Genomic DNA, 21,627 nt, shown 5'->3' with positions numbered 1-21,627 from the left:
TAAATATGCAGAGCATAATGCCTCAAACTCATGTCTCTCTTGACATCTTCAGTGTTACTATCCAGCTGTGGCCATGTTCTCAGAGGCCACATACAAACCAGAGGTTAGGGAGCTCCCAGCTGTGACAACAGGAAAATTGAATAGAGGTGGTTTGCCTCATCTCCTCGCTGTTCTGCTCTTTTCTGAACTGCCTCATTTAGGAAACAATTCTTGCCTATTTGTTGACCATGGAGCTTCTAAGACCCCATATTGCCCACCACCTTGCCTCTTAGGGGATAGCTCCCTGGGCAGGGAAACAGTTGCCCAGCCTTGCCAACAAAAGGTGCAATCCTGTATACTGTTTTGGTCACACCACTCTTCCTTGGAAATGTGCAACAATTTTGATTCCCCATACCAACTGTTGCAGCATTGGATTTGCTTTAGGTAAGCAGAGTAGAAGGGACAGTAGAGCACTGAAGGAGCTGACTCCAGCTGCAAGGAAGACAGAGCCTTAGGTTGATGGAAGGCATCAGCTTGACTCTCATGGATGAAGCAAGAGCTAACGCAGGGCTGGCACCTGCCTCTCTATTGTACTGAGAGCCTTCCTGCTATGGCCCTCATCATGGTGGCTGCCACTTACTTTGCGTCCTTTCCAGCTCCTGACTTCTCCCTCTGTGGTGGGGAGCTGTTTGTCTCATTCGCAAGAACAACTTTCTATTCCCAGTTATTCCCCTTGGGCCAATCCCTGAGAAAGCGCCAAGTGAGGTTTCTCAGCTTTACTCCTCTTAGGCTCCCTGTCCCAAGCCAAGTCTCTCAAGCCCTAAGAGACAATGCAGTCACTGTTTGACAGAAGCATCCATGCTTCATGCCAAAGGATGCTCAGCCAAGTATGAGGCAAGTCTACTGCATGAATCTAGTACAGCAGCACATGGATGGCTGATACACCTCGTCTGCAAAGTCCCCATACCCTGTATGCCAGCACTGGGACCTCTGAGGGATGTCTGAGGTCAATACACAGACATTAGCCTTCCTCTCTAATGTGATGTGGAGATATCCCCTATCTTGCAATGCAACTTCCTACTGCCCTTCTGCCACAGCTCGCATTCCTCTTAGCCTCAATCTGCATCTTAGTCTCATTCATTTTTGCTGCACCAGCTCAGACCTGCTGTACCCAGTGCTGTTCTGATCCCAAACCTTCACAGAAATCTCTCATCTTGCTGAAAATATCTGTTGATGATGGGTACAGTTCCATGGGGAATGATTCTTAGCAACCAATCTGACTGGTTAGGCATTGCAAGCCTGGTGAAATTCAGAGAAAGGAGATTTTTGAGCTTACTCACTCAGAAATGCACAGGCTTTGTCCTCAGGTGAAAGACATGCGGAGTAGAAAGTCACATATTTGCATAAAAAATCAGGCTATTCACTTTCTGTTTTATTTAGTAAAATAAATGGAAAAGTTCATGTGATATCAAGCAACCAATCTATTCCCAGTGTCAGGAGAGGCTGACAGTGGAACTCAGCATGGCACCGAGAGAAAAGAGAATGAGGGAAACATCTCTGGGAACTATATTCTTCATTTCTGATATTGCCACTTTGCTGTGTCACAGAGCTGTCATGGAAGGATACAGTGTAGGGTAATACCAGAACTACTGGAGTACTGAGAAAATGAGAGCTGGAGACAGCAAATGAGAAGGGAGAAGAGATTCCTAGAAAGGACAGACAGCATATATGTACATGGCATGGAGATGGGAATCCATGACTGACGTGGTCCCATAATCCTGCCATCCCAGGAATTCCTAAGCTGTGGGGCTCAGTGAACTCTTCATATGCCAGAAACAGACTCTGGGAACAGTCATCCTGATGGCTGAGAAAGAATCATAGTTCCTCATTGGGAGCCTTCTCCTCAGGTTCATCTTCACCCTAAAACACATTAGAGGCATGAAATCAGTTTTGATGCTGCTCATTTCTTCAGAATAATGATAAAAGGAAACAAACCAGCTTAAATGCCTCTCCTGTCTATGCCACTGCCCTGAATATCCCATTTCAATTGCAGAACACAAGGTACTGACACACAAAGCCTCTGTGCTATAGGAAGATGAGCCTTGACAGAGAGAGAGCTCTTAACACTGAATGAACATGGAGATTAAATTGTCCTTTTACCAGCAGAGACCTCTGTTAGAGTTCTGAGCCTTCGTCTGCATACTCTGTTCTGTGGCCTTCTTGATAGATATCCTTCCTCTCCATGCCACTCTCTCTGACCCTCTCATGTGCTGCCTTCCTAGTGTCCAAAAGCACCCTTCATTCTGCCTCCCAGCTGCTGTCCCCAGAAAATAGATGCTTCACTCACACCTTCATACAGTTGCAGAGGTCAGTGAAGTCCTCTTGCTGCAGACTAGAAGGCAGAAATCAATGAATAAAGAAGCTCTGCAAAAACATCCATTTCTGCTTTCCTCTAGATTGAACGTTTTTCTGATATCCAGGTGAAAGGAAAATGAAAGAGGAGGAGGCAGGGCTGGGGAGGAGTTCAAGGAACTGAAGAGAGCCTTGTGAGCAACAGCATTGTCCTACAAGATCCCAGATTTCTGTAGACTGTACTGAAGTTCCCCTTTACCTTCTCCATTCTTTCGATGAAACCATTACAGAAGTCCTGTACACGCTCAATGGAGACTTCATCCAGAGTTAAGACATCCTGCTCTTCATCTGGTGCGTTGAATATAGCCAGAGCTGGCAGCTGGGACTTCTTCAGTTTGAAGAATGACACTGTTCGTTCATTGCTTTTCAAATTAATGTCTACCAGGATAAAGAGAATCTGTGATGGAAACAGGAGAGGAAACGTAAGCAAAAAGGAAACTGAGAGAGAGACAACAGCTCCCCAGACTGTGATCATACGAAGATTAACAGCAATGTTTTTAGAGTTAGAGAAAGCCTACTATACTCATTTAGGGCACCGCTTTCTTCTGCCACTATATAACTGCTCCACACAGTGCATTTTTCTGTATTTTATCCAGTCCAGTCTTACATTACCAAATAAAATGTCTTCTTTCACCTTCTTTAAAAATATATCTACACTATGGCAAGAAGGCAGTTTCCACTCCGATTCTCTTAGTAGCTGAGGAAACAAATGTCTTTTATCTTAGTGGCACATGCAAAGGAAGCTGACTCCTCTCCTTGCATGATATTTGGATAAGATCACATCCATGGAAGACCCACAGTGTCAGAGTAAAAAGGTGTTTTGGTGTGTAAAAATCAAACTCAATTGCAAGAATGTGGGAGTGAAGTATAGGCCAGCAGGAGCCTGCAAGGATAAGAACATGAGAGAGCCAAACACAAACATTTAAGTGAGCTGCAGTGAATAGAAATGAAGATGCAATCATCTAGGAAACGAGTTGGTGGCAAGACACCAATGTCCACACAGCCCAGCTCAGTGGAGGGTTGTTCAGACCTGAGGAGAGGAGCCCAACAATGACTAAGCCAAGATAAGAACAACATACATTTTTCTGGGCTCATGAATAGTCCTGGAGAGCAAGATCAAGCTAATTGTTAGGATTCTGACATATGATTCACTGGAACAGGTTTCCCAGAGAAGCTGTGGCTGCCCCATCCCTGGCAGTGTACAAGGACAGACTGGACAAGGCTTGGAGAAACCTGGTCTAGTGGAAGGTATTCCTTCCCATGGCAGGGGGGCTGGAACTGGATGAGCTTTAAGGTCCCTTCCAACCCAAACAATTCATGATTCCACGATTCAATAGTATAGATTTAGCAGAAATGGTGAGCAGCTCCATGGTTTTATTTTAAGAATAACTTTCATCTGAGATCTTACAAGTGCAGTAGGAATTGGTATAAACTTAAATGGTTTAAATCTGAAAGAGTAACAATAAAATATACAGATATCTTAAAGATCTTTGTTAAATTATCTGTTAAGGCTACGTGCAAATATTACGTACAAATTTAAAAATAAAAAATACAGCAATTGAAAAATTTAATCAGTGACCTGATTAAATAGATTCCCTTGGCTGCTGACATCCAAGTCAATGAAACGAACATCCAGCTATCATGCACCATTTTATCTTATCTTTATCCTGTGCAACCTACTGGGCCTAGCATATTCAATATACCTATGGACATGGATATGACTTAACTTACACAAAAGCTAAAATGAGTTTAAAAAAAAGGAAAGTAATGCAATGTGAAGACAATGTGTCTGGTTCCCAGGCTGTGACTCATGTTTTTCTTTCTTTTAGATCAAGAACAAGCAAGTTAGTTCAAAACTTTTTTCTTCTCTAAAAAAAAAACTTGGTAAATCTCAAATTCTTTATTAAATTTGTGCTCTATAAAAAAGACAAATATATCTGGAAACTTTCCTAGGAAACAGCCTATGGGAAGGATGGATAGTTAGGCTAGTGTAAGGTTTAACTCCAGTTAATCACTGCAATACAGAAACAGGAACATTTTTCACTGGATACGTGGTATTTATCACTTGCAATTTCTATTCCAAAAGTCAACTGTGCCCCAAGCAAAACAAGCTAGTGAGCAGACAGGCTGTGGAAACTTCTCCCTAAGAGCTAAATTCATCCTTTTGCAGGATAAAACACTAAATAGATTAACTAGAGAAGGGCCACAAATCTGAAGGTCACAGCTCTAAGCACCCAATATAGGAAACGCTCAGCTGGAGCATCAATATTTATATTTTAGGGCTCTCCTTCCAACTAGCAAGTTGGAAACAGAAGCCAGTGTTGGACAGAAGCATTTTCAGAAGGTTGGTACAGGATAGGTATCACATTTTCACCAGTTCATTCAGAAGCTTTTAACTTTCTGTATGAAAGAGTCACTAGACAGCAACATCTTTTAAAACAAATGCTAAGCAAGAAGCTAAAAAAACCCCACATTTAGAATATTTAGGTTGTTAAATGTCACTTCTTATGCAAAATATCCTCCACGTTTAAAAAGATGGTAATATAAATAAATATCAGTCAATATTCTTCACTTTATCAAGCGTCCAGCCTTTGTTAAAAAGCCACCTGGCATTTTCTCATGAGGAATTTATTTTGTTCAGAGATTCCCAGCCAGCTCCAATCACAAAGAATGAATGCAGTGACCATGGCAAATTGCACTGGCATGAGACAAGAGTTACCTTGCCTAACATCTTACATCCAGATCTTAGTCTTGTATCAGACAGTCATACCTCTGCAGACATTACATAACCTCTGCAACGAACGGTGGCAGGCACATTATCCCACTTATTTTAGAAGAAAAGAAGGACATGTCCTTCTCTATCAGTGCTGAAAGGAGCCTAAAGCCTTTGCTCAGACAACTTACCAAATCTATAATTCACAAAAACATATCTCACTTACAATGCCAACTGTCACATCACTGCTAGAAACCAGGTTGTTCCATCCCAGACAGAAAGTTCATTTTCTATTTCATCCTCCTGTACAATATCTGTGTTTGTTTGTTTCAGTTTGTTGGTTGTTTGTGGTTTTTTTTTTCATTCTGAAATGATTTCTATGAAATTGTTTCATTTTGTAGAAATTTTCTTGCCTGTGTTCAGAAGTCTGCTGCTGCAGGCAAAGGATCACCTGCATGGATGGGGAATTCCTGACACAAATTCTCCCCTCCAACATGATATTACCTGTGCACTGTCACCTGCAAATTTCTCTTTCAGAAAATTTTGTACAGTGGTGCCATCTTGGTGTCTTGACAGTTTGATTCCTGGTTGAGTGCTTTTAGAACATCAAGCTCCTGGTAAATACCAAGATACAGAATGATGTTGTTAACCAAGGAATTAAAGTTAATTGCAAATAGCACTGTAGTGGTAGAAACCAATTTGGTGTTGCTTAGTTTCATCTCTAACAAATATAAACAGGAAGGATGATCCAACCTCATGTCCAGTGTTCGTCTTTGAGCTTCACGAAGCTGTAACCTTCATTCTTTGAGGAGACTGTATAAGCAAAAAGATTAAGCTCTGTAGATTGAGTAACTTCTTACATAGCTTGCATAGTACATCAGAGCAAAATGAAAATATCAGTCATGAATCAAAAAAAAAAGAAAGCTATAAAAACAAGTTTACTGCAGATATCTTTAAATGACATAGACAATCTGAATTTACAGGCTCCCCTGGTTATGGCTAGACAAGACATTTCTAAATATTAACCCTCTCAGTTCTGGAGTTATCAATGACAAGAAAAATCAAAAGTGTATGAATGACTGCCTGAAAAAGAAGGGGCAGCATCCTTTCATTTCCATGAAAGTACTCCTGAAGGGCTCTTGGGAGTTTCTCAGAACCCATTTCTAAATAGGCTTACATATAAAGTAAAAGGGACTTTGCAAACATCTCTATCCAAATAATTTTGACATTGTAAACCAGTTACATTAGTTGCAGCAAAAGTTGCCTTTATTATTCCCAGCATCACCTTATTAAAACTTCTGCAAACATCCATGAGGTATGCCATCTGTAATTGACATGTTATGCTCTGATATTGTGGAAAGAAAACTGAAGATGCTTATGCTAATTTCGCTCAGCAATGCAAACTCTGACATTTTCTTTCCAGCAGAAAGCGTGGACTCTTGGCAGTACTTTCCCAAATACGCACATGTTTGATTGCAGTGGGGTCCTTCCAAGAAGGCTGGTGGATTCACTTCTGCAGCTGTAGCACCCTGAGCTCTGTCTGTTCACTGTTACCCACCCATAATTGTTTCTCAATGTCTGCTAGAAAATATTATATTCTTAATCTTGTCAGCTCTTGATGTCTTAGCATCATATAACCTTTGCATTTTCCTCTCCAGCATTTTACAGACCCCAGGTTCCATGATAAAATCTAAACTGCTTTCAGACACTGCTGCTCGGGGTGAAGTTCAGGCTGTTTTCAAGTAACAGTCCTCACCATAGAGCCTCATGGATCCTCCAGCTGAAAATCTCAGCTTCCTCTCAGGCAAAAATGAAAAGATCATAAACCAGAGACGAAGTGACTATAATCCAGGAACTGGCAGATTAATCATTTCCTCATGCTCTATTAACAGTTGGACTTCATGATCTGAAGGGTCTTTTTCCAACCCAAATGATTCTATTTTCTTTAGTTTTCTTCATTCTTTGGAGCCAGCCACTCAGCAGGAGCAGTTCCACTTCATCTATCCATCAATGCAAGCAAGAAATTTCTCCTCTGCCTCCAGCTAGTGATGACAATGACAAGGATGCCTCTTCCCTTAGAGCAAAGTAGAGATGTGTGAAAGGATCCGTACCCCTTCTCCTGCTTGGGAACCATCTCGAGGCTCTGTTTGTGTTCTTCACTGGCTTGTAAAGAAGTTGCAACACACACCAAGTCTCCCCACTCTGTTCTGGCGCTCTGCAATCACCATAAAGCACTGATGGATGCAGTGGTACATATTCAGAGGGAGCTTGAACACCTCTCCACTGCACAATGATTCCTTGCTTGAACTACTGACAGCACTAACCCTGCAGCACAAACAAGCCTTTCACCACCAGCCCACACCAGGCTGTGAATTATTGCCACCACCAGGCTGTGAATTATTCACTGGTAATTCTGAATAAAATTCAAGTCAAGAATCTTGCATTTATTTGCACATAATCTGTGAGCTGCAAAAAGGCAAAACCTACTCAATACTTTACTTGTTTTGAAGTAAACCTGAGTTAACTTTGTGATCCTGAAAACAGATAACTCCATGTTGTGGTATAAACACAGTCAGCCACGCAGTCTCTCTCTCACACTCCCCCCCCCCCCCCCCCCTTGCCCTCCTCCTCATCCCAGAGGGATGGGGAGGAGAATCAAAAGTATGCAACTCCCACAGGTTGAGATAAGAACAGTTTAGTAACTAAGGTATAACACAAATCACTACTGCTACCACCAATGATAATAATGATAAAGGAAATAACAAGGGAAGAGAATACAACACCTCACCACCCGCCAACCGATAACTCGCCCCACCCCACCGACTGAGCGCTGACCGATACCTCCTCCAACCCTGCAGTCAGCTAGCCCTTCCGGGTAATTCTCAGTTACATCCTGGGCATGACGTGCTGTGGTATGGAATACCTCTTTGGTCAGTTTGGGTTAGGTGTTCTGTCTCTGCTTCCTCTTGGCTTTCCCTCCTCCCTGGCAGAGCATGAGACTCACAAAGTAATTGGTCAGACTAAACATCAGTATTATCAGTACTGTTCTGAGGCCAAAAGTCAAAAACACAGTGCTGCACCAGCTACTAAGAAGGAGGAAAAAAAATGACTGCTACTGCTAAACCCAGGACATTCCATTTAGGAAAATTAGCTAGCAGAGATTTCTGAGGTATGGTTCAGTGGCTGCTTCTGATACCCAAACTAATTCATGTCTTTCTACATGTCAGAGCAAGAGACAAACCTCAGTGGGCATATTGTTCTGCTTACTCCTTACTATCCAGACCTAAGACCCAAACAGAGGGGTCTTAGTTCTCTCTCACTGCTTTGTAAGTGGGCAGCACAAATCACAATTTTCTCTTCAGAGTGGCAGTCCTTTGCGAAAAACACTGTATTAGACTCTAAGTCTTTTCTTCTATATGTTCTTCAGTACCACTGCAGTAGAAATAATAACTCAAATCCCAACATTTTTAATCTCTATTTTTACTGTGGGAAACTTCTAGACTGGGAAACGTGCCTGGATGAATTAAAAAAAAAAAAAAGTTAGATTTGGCTTGCCGGAAATCCAAAATTTATTTGGACTTCAGTACAACATTTTATCCAATGTTTTGTGAAGTATTTCTAGGAAAATTATTCACATTTTCTCAGATCTAAGCATGTCACATGAAGAGAAAGCTAGCTGCAGCTGCACCAGCAAAGGATAGTGATGCTGAACAGTAATGTGTTATGTTGGAAGAGTTAGCTGCTTGGAGGGGGGAGACCTATATCAAACTCTGCTGCTCATGGAGGACAGTGCTAGTGGTGTTACTATAACACACATCTCACATGAGACAGCTGTAATTTTTCAGATAAGCAAGTTTTCTTTTATCACTAAGTATTCATCAAAGCAAAACACTTCTGAAGAGACCTTTTTACTTTGATGCATAGTTTCCAGTGAGTGGGACAGATGGCAAGGTCCAAAGTAGTTTTGCCGTAAACAAGTCTCAAGACTTCAGAGGGCGCACAGCTCCAAGGTGGCCCCTCCATCTGAGGATGATTATATACTTAATATTTAATCTGTGCCTTCAGTACACAAACAGATGCGTGCAGATGTTTATGTTCTCAAACCTTCTCTTTCCAGCTCCACACATCACCCAGGAAGATTCCTTCCACTGCCTCTCAGCTCAGCCCTCCCCCGGCTGTGATCTTCTACCCCCTCCCTTCTAATCTTCTCCCTTGCCCCAGATGCATTCCTTTGCTTGCCAGCTCCTTCCTCTGTACCATGAACACAAATTTCCATGTAATGCAGCTGCTGGAAGAGAATCAGACATGGGATGTTTACTATTTGGAGAGTTTTGTCCACAGTGGGGTGGGAACCAGGCAGAATTTCTCTGAAAGACACCATCTATTCCATGACCCTGGTGTGAGAAACCTGACAAACCTATTTGCAACTCTTTTAAAAATAGTTTTTTCCCCCGGATACAACCAGAAGGCTAAGGGTTAAGAATCACTGTGACATTAGTTGCTATCACAGGTTACTGATATAACACTCCTTGGCATCTTGCAGGCCGTATATACAAAATCATCTCTCATACCAGTGGAATGCAATCATCATCAGACTGAAGTGCAGCAGCTGTTTGTCATCTCCTAATACAAGGGAACAAAACTGGACCAGAAGCAAGGAAGTACATAACGTCCCACTGAGGGAGCAGAGGAGCAAGATACAGAGGATATTTTCCCTACAAGGAGGAAAACTGGCAAAAGGTGAACAGATCCAACACCTCCACTTAATTATCCAACCAATCCTCTTCTACTGCCACTTGGATTTGCCCCCCTAATCCACAGAGAAGGAAGTAATGCCATCCCCATCCACTGAAGTAATCACTGCTCCCCAAATCTCTGTTTGGACTTACCTTTCCCTTGAAGAGCTCTGCTGCCTCCCGATATCTGCGCATTTGCTCAGGGTACTTCGGGGACGTTTTGTCTGTGACCAGGAGAAGGTGAAGCTGGAACGAACTCTGCATCACACCTATCGCTGTCTGCCACCACAGACAGAGAGAGAAACACACAAAGAGACTGAGCACATTCAATCTGCATTGGTTGCAGGACTGAAGGGACATTGGTCCTTGTGTCTCAGCTTAGATTTCTTTGCAAATCAGCCTCCCAAAAAAGAGACCTCTTGAAGCAGGAGGGATCCAATCTGGGTGCTCTGTGGAAGCACTTAACCTCATGACTTTGCTTATTCCCAAGATGAGAGTCTAAAGACCACCAGGGTTCATCACTGGCCTCAGGATAGCCAGTGACTAGGAAAGGGGACATCCTGGGTACAGCAAGCTGAAAACTAGAGGGGCAAGGAAGATGAGAGGGAAGGCCAGCAAACACTGAACATAAGAGTGCCCTGAATGACTGAGATGCAGCACCTGGACAAAATGGGAGCAAGAAAGTGGGAAGGATTTGTAGTGTCAGGGTTGGTGCCTTTCCTTATTTCTTTGGCATTAAGCTGTGTGTAGGATGGGGATGAGTCCAGAGTTTCAGCAACTCCAGGGTATTCCAGAGTGTTCAGGGTTAAAATTGTCTCTGCAGTCTCATAGTGGGAGACCTGGAGCCAGCTGTTCTTCAACCCCTGGGTAAGGGCCAAGTGGGCAGAATACAGTGGCCCTCTGTGAAGGAGACAGTGCTGGCACTGCCCAAGAAGGAGCTGCACCATCTTCAGGCACTCACTCACTCTTTTGCTCCTCCTTCTGCCCGCTTCCTGCAGCCCTGCAGCCTCTCCCTCAAACTAAACAGCAGCCAGACCAGAGCTGCTGCCTCCCCCGTGCCACTGAAACCACAGAAGTGCAAACTGTGCAGCTCCCTGCCAGCAGGAGAAAAGAATTTCCACAAGTCCAGGAGTAATAAGGAAGAGGTCAGGGAGTGCACACTGGCAAGGGCCATGAATCACAAAGTATCTGGTTGTTGAGAGCCAGGACTCTGCCATTAGTCTCATATTTATGAGGCATTTTGTATCCCTTCACTTCTCTGGTGGTGTGCAGATGGGGAAGGGGAGAGTAGAGGGGATGCAAAAGAAGGCTGGAGGGCATTAGACCTCATGGGAGAGGACGGGGCTGAAGGTGAGGGTGAAGCCACCCAGCACCAAGGGTCATGACAAGTCTGGGCTGAGAGAGAGCAGGGCTGAAGCAGCAGTTCCTCCTGCAGCTCCACACGCGGGTGCGGCTATCCACAGAACCTTGTGCAGTAGCGATCAGCAGAGCTCATCAACATAGCTGGGTCACATCTGACTCTCCTGGAAAGCCCACAGGGTAAGCGTTGCCTGAAAATGCTTGAAGTATGTGGGGGAAACAGCAAGGGCCCCAGGATGGGAGAGAAACTCTTGGCAGGACTCAGTGTGATCCACATGACCCCAGCCTCTGCTGCCCAGCAGCATTCATAGATGTAAACAGCATATGCACTGGGAATAAATATTTACCAAAAAACAAGCTAAGTTAGCAGAGCTGGGAGGGCTTTGGACTGGAGACTGCAGGAGGCACTGTCAACTCCAGCACCTTGATAGGACTCCAGAGCATCTGGAAAAAAAAATGGAACGTGTACTGCCAGTCAGGGTGGAGGGGACCAGCTGAACAGCTCAGCTCTTCTCTGTCAAGGGAGACAGCCTGGGCGCTGAATAGGATGCCACAGAGCAAGACCCCAGAGCATCAGCAGAGACGCGTGAAGAAAGAGTCATGATCTAATTAATTGCTAAGAGATGCAGTAAAGGTCCCAGGGTTCAAAAGGCCTGGGCAATTATAAAGATAACAAGTAACAAGACCATCACTTCTGACTTGAGTGTTCATGGCAAGGACAGTGGGACAGGATAAGGCTTTTCTGTCCTCCAAAATACTCTGTACTTTTAAAATTAACTTTTCACCTTATTCATCAAGATGAAAAAGCAGCCACTTTTTTTTTTTTTCTTGAGAAAACAATAGAACTTCTCAAGTATTTTAATGTGGAAACAAACTGTTGCATTTCCAAAATAAAATGTTCTCTCTACTGGCAGGCTGCACCTGGACTAGGGAATTTGTCAGCCTCTTAGCTGAACCTTGACTTCAACTTGAAAAGATTGGCTTTGAAACAGGCTGGCCCATTCTCCTTTCTGTAAATTGAGCCAGATCAACACTGTTGCAGCTATCCAGAAGTCTGCAACAGAACCCATCAGTGATGACAAAGTCTCTGCCTTGCGGCCACTGGGACTTCTAAAACCTATTGAATTCACAGCAGTGCAACCAGTGAACTGCTGAGATTTCAGAGGAGCCTAAATCCTTTGTCACTCTCTATAGCAGACAAGAGCACTGGCATCCTGCCACTGCCAGTCAGATGGGTGAGCTAATGAAGATGTCCAACATGAAAACATCCTATGTCTGACTTTTTTGTTGTTGAATTGATGAATTCTGAAGTAAGGGATGGAGGGAATGGGAAAAATTTTGCTTGGGACATTTCCAACCAACTCTTGAATATGCCTTCAAATAGCCAGGTTTACATCAAGCCATGTGCACTGCTGGGCCATGAAGAATTCTGCCTTCTGGCAGTAGGTCAGTCAAGTTTCCATGTTTCTCTTCTGAGAAAAAGAGAGGAGATCTGGCTGAGAAGACTCTTCAGGCATGGCACAACACGGCAAATACCATGCTGGGAGGAAGCAGCACTGTTAAGGAGTGGCAAGAAATGGAGCTCTCAGCCCACCAACACCCCAAAATTCATAGAATCATAGAATAGTTAGGGTTGGAAAGGACCTTAAGATCATCAAGTTCCAACCCCCTGCCATGGGCAGGGACACCTCACACTAAACCATATCACTCAAGGCCTCGTCCAACCTGGTCTTGAACACTGCCATGGATGGAGCATTCACAACCTCCCTGGGCAATCTATTCCAGTGCTTCACCACCCTAACAGGAAAGAATTTCCTTCTTATGTTCAACCTAAACTTCCCCTGTTTAAGTTTTAACCCGTTACCCCTTGTCCTATCAGTACAGTCCCTAATGAAGAGTCCCTCCCCAGCATCCCTATAGGCCCCCTTCAGATACTGGAAGGCTGCTATGAGGTCTCCACGCAGCCTTCTCTTCTCCAGGCTGAACAGCCCCAACTTCCTCAGCCTGTCTTCATACAGGAGGTGCTCCAGTCCCCTGATCATCCTCATGGCCCTTCTCTGGACTTGTTCCAACAGTTCCATGTCCTTTTTTATGTTGAGGACACCAGAACTGCACACAACACAAAAAGTGAGGTCTCACGAGAGCAGAGTAGAGGGGCAGGATCACCTCCTTTGACCTGCTGGTCACGCTCCTTTTGATGCAGCCCAGGATATGGTTGGCTTTCTGGGCTGCAAGCGCACACTTCCTGCTCATATTCATTTCCTCATCAACCAACACCCCCAAGTCTTTCTCCGCAGGGCTGCTCTGAATCTCTTCTCTGCCTAACCTGTAGCTGTGCCTGGAATTGCTCTGACCGAGGTGTAGGATCTTGCACTTGGCATAGTTAAACTTCATGAAGTTGGCATCAGCTCACCTCACAAGCATGTCGAGGTCCCTCTGGATGGCATTCCTTCCCTCCAGCGTTATCAACCGAACCATGCAACTGTAATTACCAAATTACTGGAAAGCGAAATGAACCACCATGTCTCCCTTCCTCTCCCCATCCCACTTGCATGCCCCAGTACAGCATTTGCTTACTGTCCCTATACGGAGTTGCAGCAGAACTGTGTGTTCCTCCATCCACACCATTGCCACAACCCTCACACGTCTGGGTATGCAAACCCTTGGACCAGAGGATGTCCCTGAGGAGGAGGCCAAGTGACAAGGTGAGGGCTGCGGGGAGCTTGTAATTACCATAGGGGTGTACTCTGTCACCAGGCGAAGCTCATTGATTCGAATGAAACGAGTCATCTTCTCAGCATCAATATCATTGTTGTTCATATCCAGATCCCTCCGCTGATTGTCTACCTGAAGACACACAAAGACACCAACAGTCACAGCTGTCCTCTGCTCCTATCGCCCCCTCCAGAGACACTGTTGGCATTCACTCACGGAGGCATCCACTCCCTGGGACACCACTGTCCTCTCTCTGCCACCACATAATCCCCACTTCTGAAAGTCCAGCACCTACAGAGACCAGCCTGCACCTCTAGATAAGGGTCTTCCACCCTCTTTCAGTGTCCTTCAGACAAGGCAAACTCATGGCATTACAGAGATCACCAATGACTCTAGACATCCCTACAGTATCCTCTCCTGATGCACTGGAGACAGGGAGGATTAGCTGATACACTATTCAAGGTGTTGTGGGGTGAGATCACAAAATAGCCTAACTCCTAGCATCAATTTTGGCTTTACATCCCTTTTCAAAGTCTTCATCTGCTTATTCTATTTCTTCTGCAAGTAATAAACATTAGCGTGGGCCTGTATGGATTTCCTGGAAACATTGTGAAAGCAGGAAATCTCTCCAATAAAAAGAGGATTTTTTTTTTTCCAGTACAGCAGAAAAAAAAAAAAAAAGGAAAAGAAAAATATCCAGCCCCGCACATTTTGGTTTTAGATGAAAATCCACGCTGCCACATATCTCCCCACACTCCCTCCCTCCCCCCAAATGATGTGATTTTATTGAGGTCTTGGTGAACCTGTAAACGGAAGAAAAAAAAAGCAGTCAACCACTGAATGTTAGCTAAACCACCTGAAGGGGCAGAGTTGCCTTGCAGCATATGCAGGACACGACTGAGTTGAGCCATGGGGATGCTGGGCTCTAACATGTAACAGGATCAAAGTTTGGTATTTGAAGGCCTTCAATACATGTGTTGAATGAGGTTCTCGGGGCTGAGGAAAAGTCCACATGCATAGCCCATAGTTTACTCTCTGCATCTGTAACAACCTCTCAAAGTGCTTGTGTTAGTTTTTCCAGCAGTGTGCATTTAAAGCCCTTTTTGGTGTTCTGTGGTCATTCAAAAGGTCTTTGATCTAGTAGGGAGCCACAGCACCCTGTCTGGCAACTCAAACTAGTGCTTTTCAGACTGCACAGCCTCATTCCTCTTGTAGATTTTCCTCCTCCATAAAATGAAAGGGCAGCTCTACTCAAGTAAATGAGATCAGGCCAATGTGACACCTTGGTGGGTGAGAACAGACAGGCCTTGGGAACCAATCTAAAGCACTCCAGACTCCACAGAAAGTCTTCTCTTGACTTTCATGGGCTTCTTAAAACATCTGATTTCCATTTAGGGATAATAACTTCTTAAATCTGCAGTCAACATTCATGGTCTTAAGGAAATAAGGCTGGGAAATAGCCTGCATCTAATAGTTGAAGATCAGTCAAAATGTCTTTATCACTCCATATAACTAGCTTGCTCACATCTGTTAATTACGTTCTTTATAGGTCTACCAAGCCAGATTCCTCACTAGAACAAATTAATTTCCCTTCACCATATACAAAAAAGTGTCACCAGTTGACACTAGCCCATCCTACTACTGTAATTACAGTTTAAACTTCTAAGCAAAAGCAAAGAAAAAATGAGTTTATGCTTCTGATTCACTGCTGTCCTGGTCACACATCTTCAAATCAGTATTTGAGTCAAAGTTCCTGTCTCAGCTCTTTTTTTCTTTTCCTTTTTCTCTTTGATCCTTTACTCCTACATGGTATTCAGCACAGAATAAAAGGAAAAATATCTGAATACCTTAATTTAAAAAAAACCTGACAATTAGATAAGTGAGTTGTCAACCACATTTAAACCTGACTAGTGCATTAGCTTCCTGCTTGGTTTTTGTTTTGTTTTGTTGGGATTTTTTTTTCCTTATTAAACAAGATTTCAGCTGCAAAAACTGGACCGTGAGCAAAGAATATTCAATATAATCCAAATTCTAACGATCCAGACATTTTCTTTTATCAAACACCCTCCCAATGCAGTCATCCTCACTATCTGCCACAGTGAAAAACAAAGGAACTTTTCAGTATTTTTGGAAGAAAATCAGCATGACTAAGAAACAAAACTGAGATGGGTGTCGCTTCAAATTGCAACGCCTGCACATAGCAAATAAAAGGTTAAATAAAAGGACCTGCCTACCTATTGCTCACTCTTGGATCATCCTTTCTGAATTATTTGGATAATGACAGTGGTAAACATAGTGCAGGAAACTATGAGAAAGGAAGGGGAACAAACTGGCTTTGTCCAATCTTTGACCAGCCTGCATCTAGGACTTGGCCAAGCTGTCACATTTAGTTTCCCTGTTACACATAGTGTGTCTTCATTGCACTCCCCTTCCCAGGTTGTGCTTAGAGCTCTGCTGACACAACAGACTTCACTGGCTTTCAGGACATCTTGTGCTGCCTACAGCTGCTCTTCTAAGATACATCTCTCTTTCCAGTATTCTAGTACCACACTTGTGTGAGAAGGGGCCACACTAGGACATGGATATAATCGGCAGAATACTCGCTCTTAGCTTTTTTTGGTACTCTTGAAGCAAGTATATAGCCCTTCTCAATACCATCTCCTTGAATTTCAGCAAACTTCAAACTTCAGTAGCTTCAAATTCAGTGAGGCACCAGCACTTACTGAATACAACTGTATCCATCCCTAAGAAACTGCAAAGTAACATTTTTAATGGGCCCATGCCCAAAGCCCGTTTAGGGAATAACTGCAAATCATAGTGTAGCAGACAGAAAAAGTGTTTGGGACTTCTTTTGGTGGCAGAGCATTTATAACTGCAGAGACCTGGTCTGGATCTGTTTTCAGTCATGATGGAAAAGTTGTGCACCGATTGAGACAGCCTTGCCTGTCTGAAGTGATGCTTGGTAAGATCTGATGTCATGCCTACTGTGTTGATCCATTGTAACATGGCCTCTAGATGCTCTTTGTGTGCCTCAGGAGCCTTACCAAAACCACGGGAACCCATTCAAGTAAAACTGAGTTCCAGGCAGGTCACTCAGAAACAGAGATGTCATTCTTTACTCTGGGTGCTGGACCAGATCCATAGGGCAAACACTTAAAATGGAGAACCTTATCAGGTGTAATAAATGTTGCATATTTTGGTGATGGGTACTCTGCAAGTGAAAAGCAAAAGGCTTCTTTGGGGCAGGAAGCTCTACAGATGTGTTTTTAGGTGGGCAAGCAGTGACTGTCAATGACAAGCCTTGGCTTTTGGCTTCCTCTAAGGTGACTGCCATGGGCAGGGACACTTTCCACTACACCAGGTTGCTCCAAGCCTTGTCCAGCCTGGCCTTGAAGACTGCCAGGGATTTGGCAGTCACACCTTCTCTGGGCACCTTATGCCAGTGTGTCACCATAGTGAAGAATTCCTTCCTAATGTCTAAGAGATGAGCAGCTTTAAACTTCTCTGTCACTACTGCCTGGGGATTTCACTTCTCTACCGTGACCGCAGGCAGGTCTTTAGCGCTTGTCCTAGAGCCCCTCTCATCAAACCTAGCGGGCAGGGGAACTCCTAAACCGGGGAGGTGATGCTGGGGGATACAGCTTGTTGCACGGCACCCTGTTTCCCGAGGCGGGAGCAGCTCGGGGGCAGCCGCGGCTAGCCCCGTCTGGCTCCCCTGGGTCATCTGGCCACGGCGGCGGCGATACGGTGAGTGCTGTCCCCTGACACGCTGCTCCACGTCCCTCCACGCTACAACGCGGGCTCACGCACCATGCGGAATAACGTGACGGTGTTCGCCTCGACGCCGTAGTGGGACAGAACCGCGGGGCTGGTGCTGAGGCCGAAGGGCACCTCCGGGATCCGGCCGGCCGTCAGGAGAAACTGCGAGGCTTCGGGGCTCTCCGGTTCCTGCGGAGGGAGGAGGGAACGCGTGGAAGGCGGAGCTGGGGAGCGGTGCCCGCCGCCCTCCATGAGGTAGCGCGAGGGTGACACCCAGCGGCCGTCAGGGAGAACCGCCCGGTTCAGCCCACTAGCCGGGAGAGAGAGGAGAAAACCGGGCAGCCGAAGGGAGGAACAGCATCTTTCTCTCCAGTTATCACACTGCCTGCGCTGCAGGGATCCTGCAGAGATCACCCTCCTCCCCTTGCCCCGCCAACCATCGCTCCTCCCCAGAATCAGGGATGTTACAGGCGGCGATGCCCGACGCGCTGTGGGTGTCACAAACACAGCTGGCAGGTGCCACAGCGCTGTGTAAGCCTGGCCTTGCCTTTCTGTGAACCCACACGTCTTATCCACACACTTGCGGGTGACACTGTGATCGTGAGAAGCCCCAGAGGTCTCAAAAGGGAGGGGAGAAAGCCAGAATCTGGATGTAGCATGCTTAAATGTATATACATGTTTGTCATGAAATCATGGAATCAGAGAATCACAGAACGGTTTGGGTTGGAAGCGACCTTAAATCTCATTCAGTTCTAACCCTCCTGTCATAGGCAGCGACACCTACCACTAGACCAGGTTGCTCCAATACCTGTCCAGCCTGGCCTTGAACACTGTCATGGATGGGGCAGCCACAGCTTCTCTGCACAACAGGTTCCAGTGTCTCACCTACCCTATAATGAAGAATTTCTTCGTAACATCTAATCTAAATTTACTCTCTTTCAGCTTAAAGCCATTGCTCTTATCCTGTCCCCACATGTCCTTGTAAAAAAATCCCTCATCTTTCTTGTAGGCACCCTTTAGGTATCAGATACAAATGTATAATTATGCACATACATGTGTGTATAAAATAAATATATAAAAATGCAATTTTTAAGATAACCTTGGATTTAGAGTCAGTGGTTTACAACTTTTGTAAAAACACTATGCATTAGTAGTATCCTGGTTCCTTTCAAAAAGCTGTCTTAGACACATACTTTAAAAAGTAGCCAATGCAAACACATCAAGGGATAAAAACGTGCAATTTCTCAGTAATTTAAGGTCCATTTTCTTTCTTGAGCAAGAGCATTGGCTACAGCCTTAACCCGTATTGAAGCATCCCTTGCTATTCCCATTCCAACCTTTTGAGTAATGTATTTTTGATAACTTTTATTGGATTTAAATTCTCAAGACATAGTCTCTGCTAGAAAATAACTGGTTTTTCTTTTTAGTTTGAACCATCAGTTCAGCTGTTTGTGAGCCCAGAGAGGATGGAAAACAAAATTCTTTCTTATTCAAAAGAAAAACATGTCTCGTGACCTATTTAGAAATGCCAGCACATCGACATGGCTCTGGTGAGAGCACTAAAGCCTGGGGTGTGAATAACTGCACTGAATTTTGGAGCATTCCTGGGAAAGCTGGGGTTTAATCAGGCCAAGTATTGCCCTTTCTTGCAGACACGCAGGGTTTCTGGAGCAGTGTGCTGTTTTTCCATCATGGCATTCTGTTCCCAGTCAGAGAGGCTGTGCTCATTATACAGGAAGCTTGCCGAGCCACGTACTGCAGTGAATTAAAAGGCTGCAGTAGAAAAATAATTTATGGAGAACAGAGAACATGGGCATTATGTGGATGAATATACTCTTAGGCAGAGGGCCAAGACAAGCCCTCATGGCACACATAGGTCTTTATCCACTGTTTAAACGCAGCCCTGTCATGCTTCAGGCACTGGATGACCAACACGTTGCTGCCTGCTGCCTCGTGCTCCTGGCAGCCTGGGCTGCATGGCACCAGCCTCCTGTCTTACTCTGTGGAATGAAATCCTGCACCAACAGAGAGGCCACAGTGGCCCGAAACACCAGTGGTTATGCCCTTGCATAGCTTTGCCCAGCAAGAACCCACAGTCCCTGCTGCTGCTTAGCAGCAGGCTCTGTGCCCCAGGTACAGCCTTGCCACAAGCCCAGTCAGCTGTCCAAGGGGAAGGAGGCATCTCCATACAGTGAGATTCCCTTGCTGGTTTGCAGCACTGCAGCACTGTAAGAGCGAGGAGCTCCAAATGCCTGCAGGCACTGCAGGTGAGGCAGCTGGTGCTCTCTGATCAGTGCTTAGCAAGGCCCCTGGGGCACTAGCCTCCAGCACTCACATGCTTCTTGCTTCATACCATCAGTCCTCACTCTATGGCAGGCTGTAAGATGCCATTGCCCTATACCAAGGCCACGATGCCCTCCCTAGGCTGCCCTCCAGCCCCTGGCATGGGGCAGAAGAAGGAAGGTGCTTTCAGAAGGAGCTGGTTTTGAAAAGCTGAGGTCTTTTCTGACAGAAGCGATGAGGCAGTGTCTGGGCAGCAGAAGCCCAGAGCAGAGCTCAAGGAAAAGGTGCAAAAAGGTGCAATTTGGGCACCTTAAAAGTAATAAGGATCCTGACAAAGAGGTCCCTGTTTTGCACTCTACATAAATATTTTTGTCTTGTTTTCTGAGGAAAAACATTCACGTCATTTTGGGAGCAAGGGACACAGGCCATCACTCACCTTTGAATTCAATTGAACTCACGCACGGAGAGGCAGAGGCCTCAAGGGTATCAACTGGGGAACAAAGCAGCAAGGCAGAGCGACCATGCCTACACTGCCCCCTGGGAGGAGGCTGAAGCTTGAGCTCACTGCTGCACTTCAGAGGGCCTGCACCAGTGCTGCTCCCCAATACCCAGCTTCCTTAGCCCCATGACACAGGCAGTGCCTTGTTTTGTCATTGCTGCCTAAAGCAAACAACTGACATTCCCACACATGCCTTGCCAACACTGCTTCTCTGCCACCCACATTCCCATTTTGCTTCCCCTGCAGTGTTTCTCTTTCTCTAGCTCCAGGGTTCCTATGACCTCCTTCACCTTCCTCCTTTGCTTCATCTCCCTTCCCACACATAGAACAAATTCCCTGCATTCCCTCTGTGGCCTGTCACAGCCCCAGCACCTTTTGGGACAGGAGCTGCCTTTGGAAGGTGTATATGACACTTCCAGCTCCATGCTCTCATCAGGGTGGGACTGAGCTCATAGTTGGTGGAGGGGAGGTACTGTGAACACACCTGGAAGAATCCAATGACTGCTACCTCTGCCCCACTGATGAAGGCTTCAGCATCCTCAACATTGTCCAACAGGACAGGTTTCTCTGCAGTGCTGGCTGTGCCTGGAAAGGAGAGGTCATGATTGGACAGAGGGTACACAAACAGCTCCCCAACATGCATGAAAACATCCCACCCCTTACAGTCTCACCCACACACCTCTCCTGCAAGCTCAACAGAACCCTCCTGGTTAAGAAAGACTCCCCACAGCAGACCTAGCCTTTCCCCAGGCCAGGAGAAATTCTCACTTACTGTGGGATGCAGAGCTGTTGTCTCCAACACACGCTGCTGGAGAGCCCCTGGTGAGCAGGATGATCAAGAGGCACAGGAAGATGGAGGTATTCATGGTGCCAGCTTGCCCTGTCCTCGCCATGGCACTCTGCTCCACTCCTCTCCAGCAAGAGACACGTCAGCTGCTGCAGGGGCCCACAGCCACTCCCTGCGTGGTGGGAAGAGAGCAGCTGGCCCAGGGTGGTGCCTTCAGCTCCAGAGAGAACCTCCTGGCTGGGAGAGAGCCCCTCGCTGCTGCAGAGGCAGCAGCCTTGGAGAGCCTCACCAACACCACCACCGGTGCATCCTCACACACAGTGCTGGATGCTTTGGCTACCCTGTGCCTGTGTGACCAGATGCCCCAGCTGGGTAAGAACATTTC

General features: G+C 45.5%; 1 protein-coding gene across 1 annotated transcript; it reads right to left on the bottom strand.

Annotated features, from left to right (window-relative positions):
* Positions 1-1,390: 1,390 nt before the first annotated feature.
* ERP27 (endoplasmic reticulum protein 27) lies at positions 1,391-21,435 on the bottom strand. Its single transcript, XM_061472324.1, has 7 exons — positions 21,228-21,435; positions 20,940-21,040; positions 17,725-17,862; positions 13,933-14,046; positions 9,994-10,119; positions 2,591-2,788; positions 1,391-1,899 (listed from the first exon to the last, which is right to left on the bottom strand). Exons 1-7 carry the CDS (start codon positions 21,346-21,348, stop codon positions 1,855-1,857), a joined length of 843 nt encoding a protein of 280 aa, XP_061328308.1. The 5' UTR covers positions 21,349-21,435; the 3' UTR covers positions 1,391-1,854.
* Between the last annotated feature and the right edge of the window lie 192 nt (positions 21,436-21,627).

This window comes from Pezoporus flaviventris, unplaced genomic scaffold (assembly GCF_033815535.1).
Source record: "Pezoporus flaviventris isolate CSIRO_AGI_PZ_B2104156 unplaced genomic scaffold, CSIRO_AGI_Pfla_v1 ptg000070l, whole genome shotgun sequence".
Classification (NCBI taxonomy): Eukaryota; Metazoa; Chordata; class Aves; order Psittaciformes; family Psittacidae; genus Pezoporus; species Pezoporus flaviventris.
The sequence above is the reverse complement of the archived record's forward strand: the minus strand, read 5'-3'. Positions and strand labels throughout refer to the sequence as shown.

Excerpts from the sequence above, each read along its gene's own strand:
- ERP27 (XM_061472324.1), bottom strand. The coding sequence starts at position 21,348 with ATGGCGAGGACAGGGCAAGCTGGCACCATGAATACCTCCATCTTCCTG. Across the intron at positions 10,120-13,932 it reads TGACAGAGTACACCCCTATG|ACAGCGATAGGTGTGATGCA; the intron begins GTAATTACAAGC and ends CTGTGGTGGCAG. Across the intron at positions 1,900-2,590 it reads TCATCGAAAGAATGGAGAAG|GGTGAAGATGAACCTGAGGA; the intron begins GTAAAGGGGAAC and ends AATGTGTTTTAG.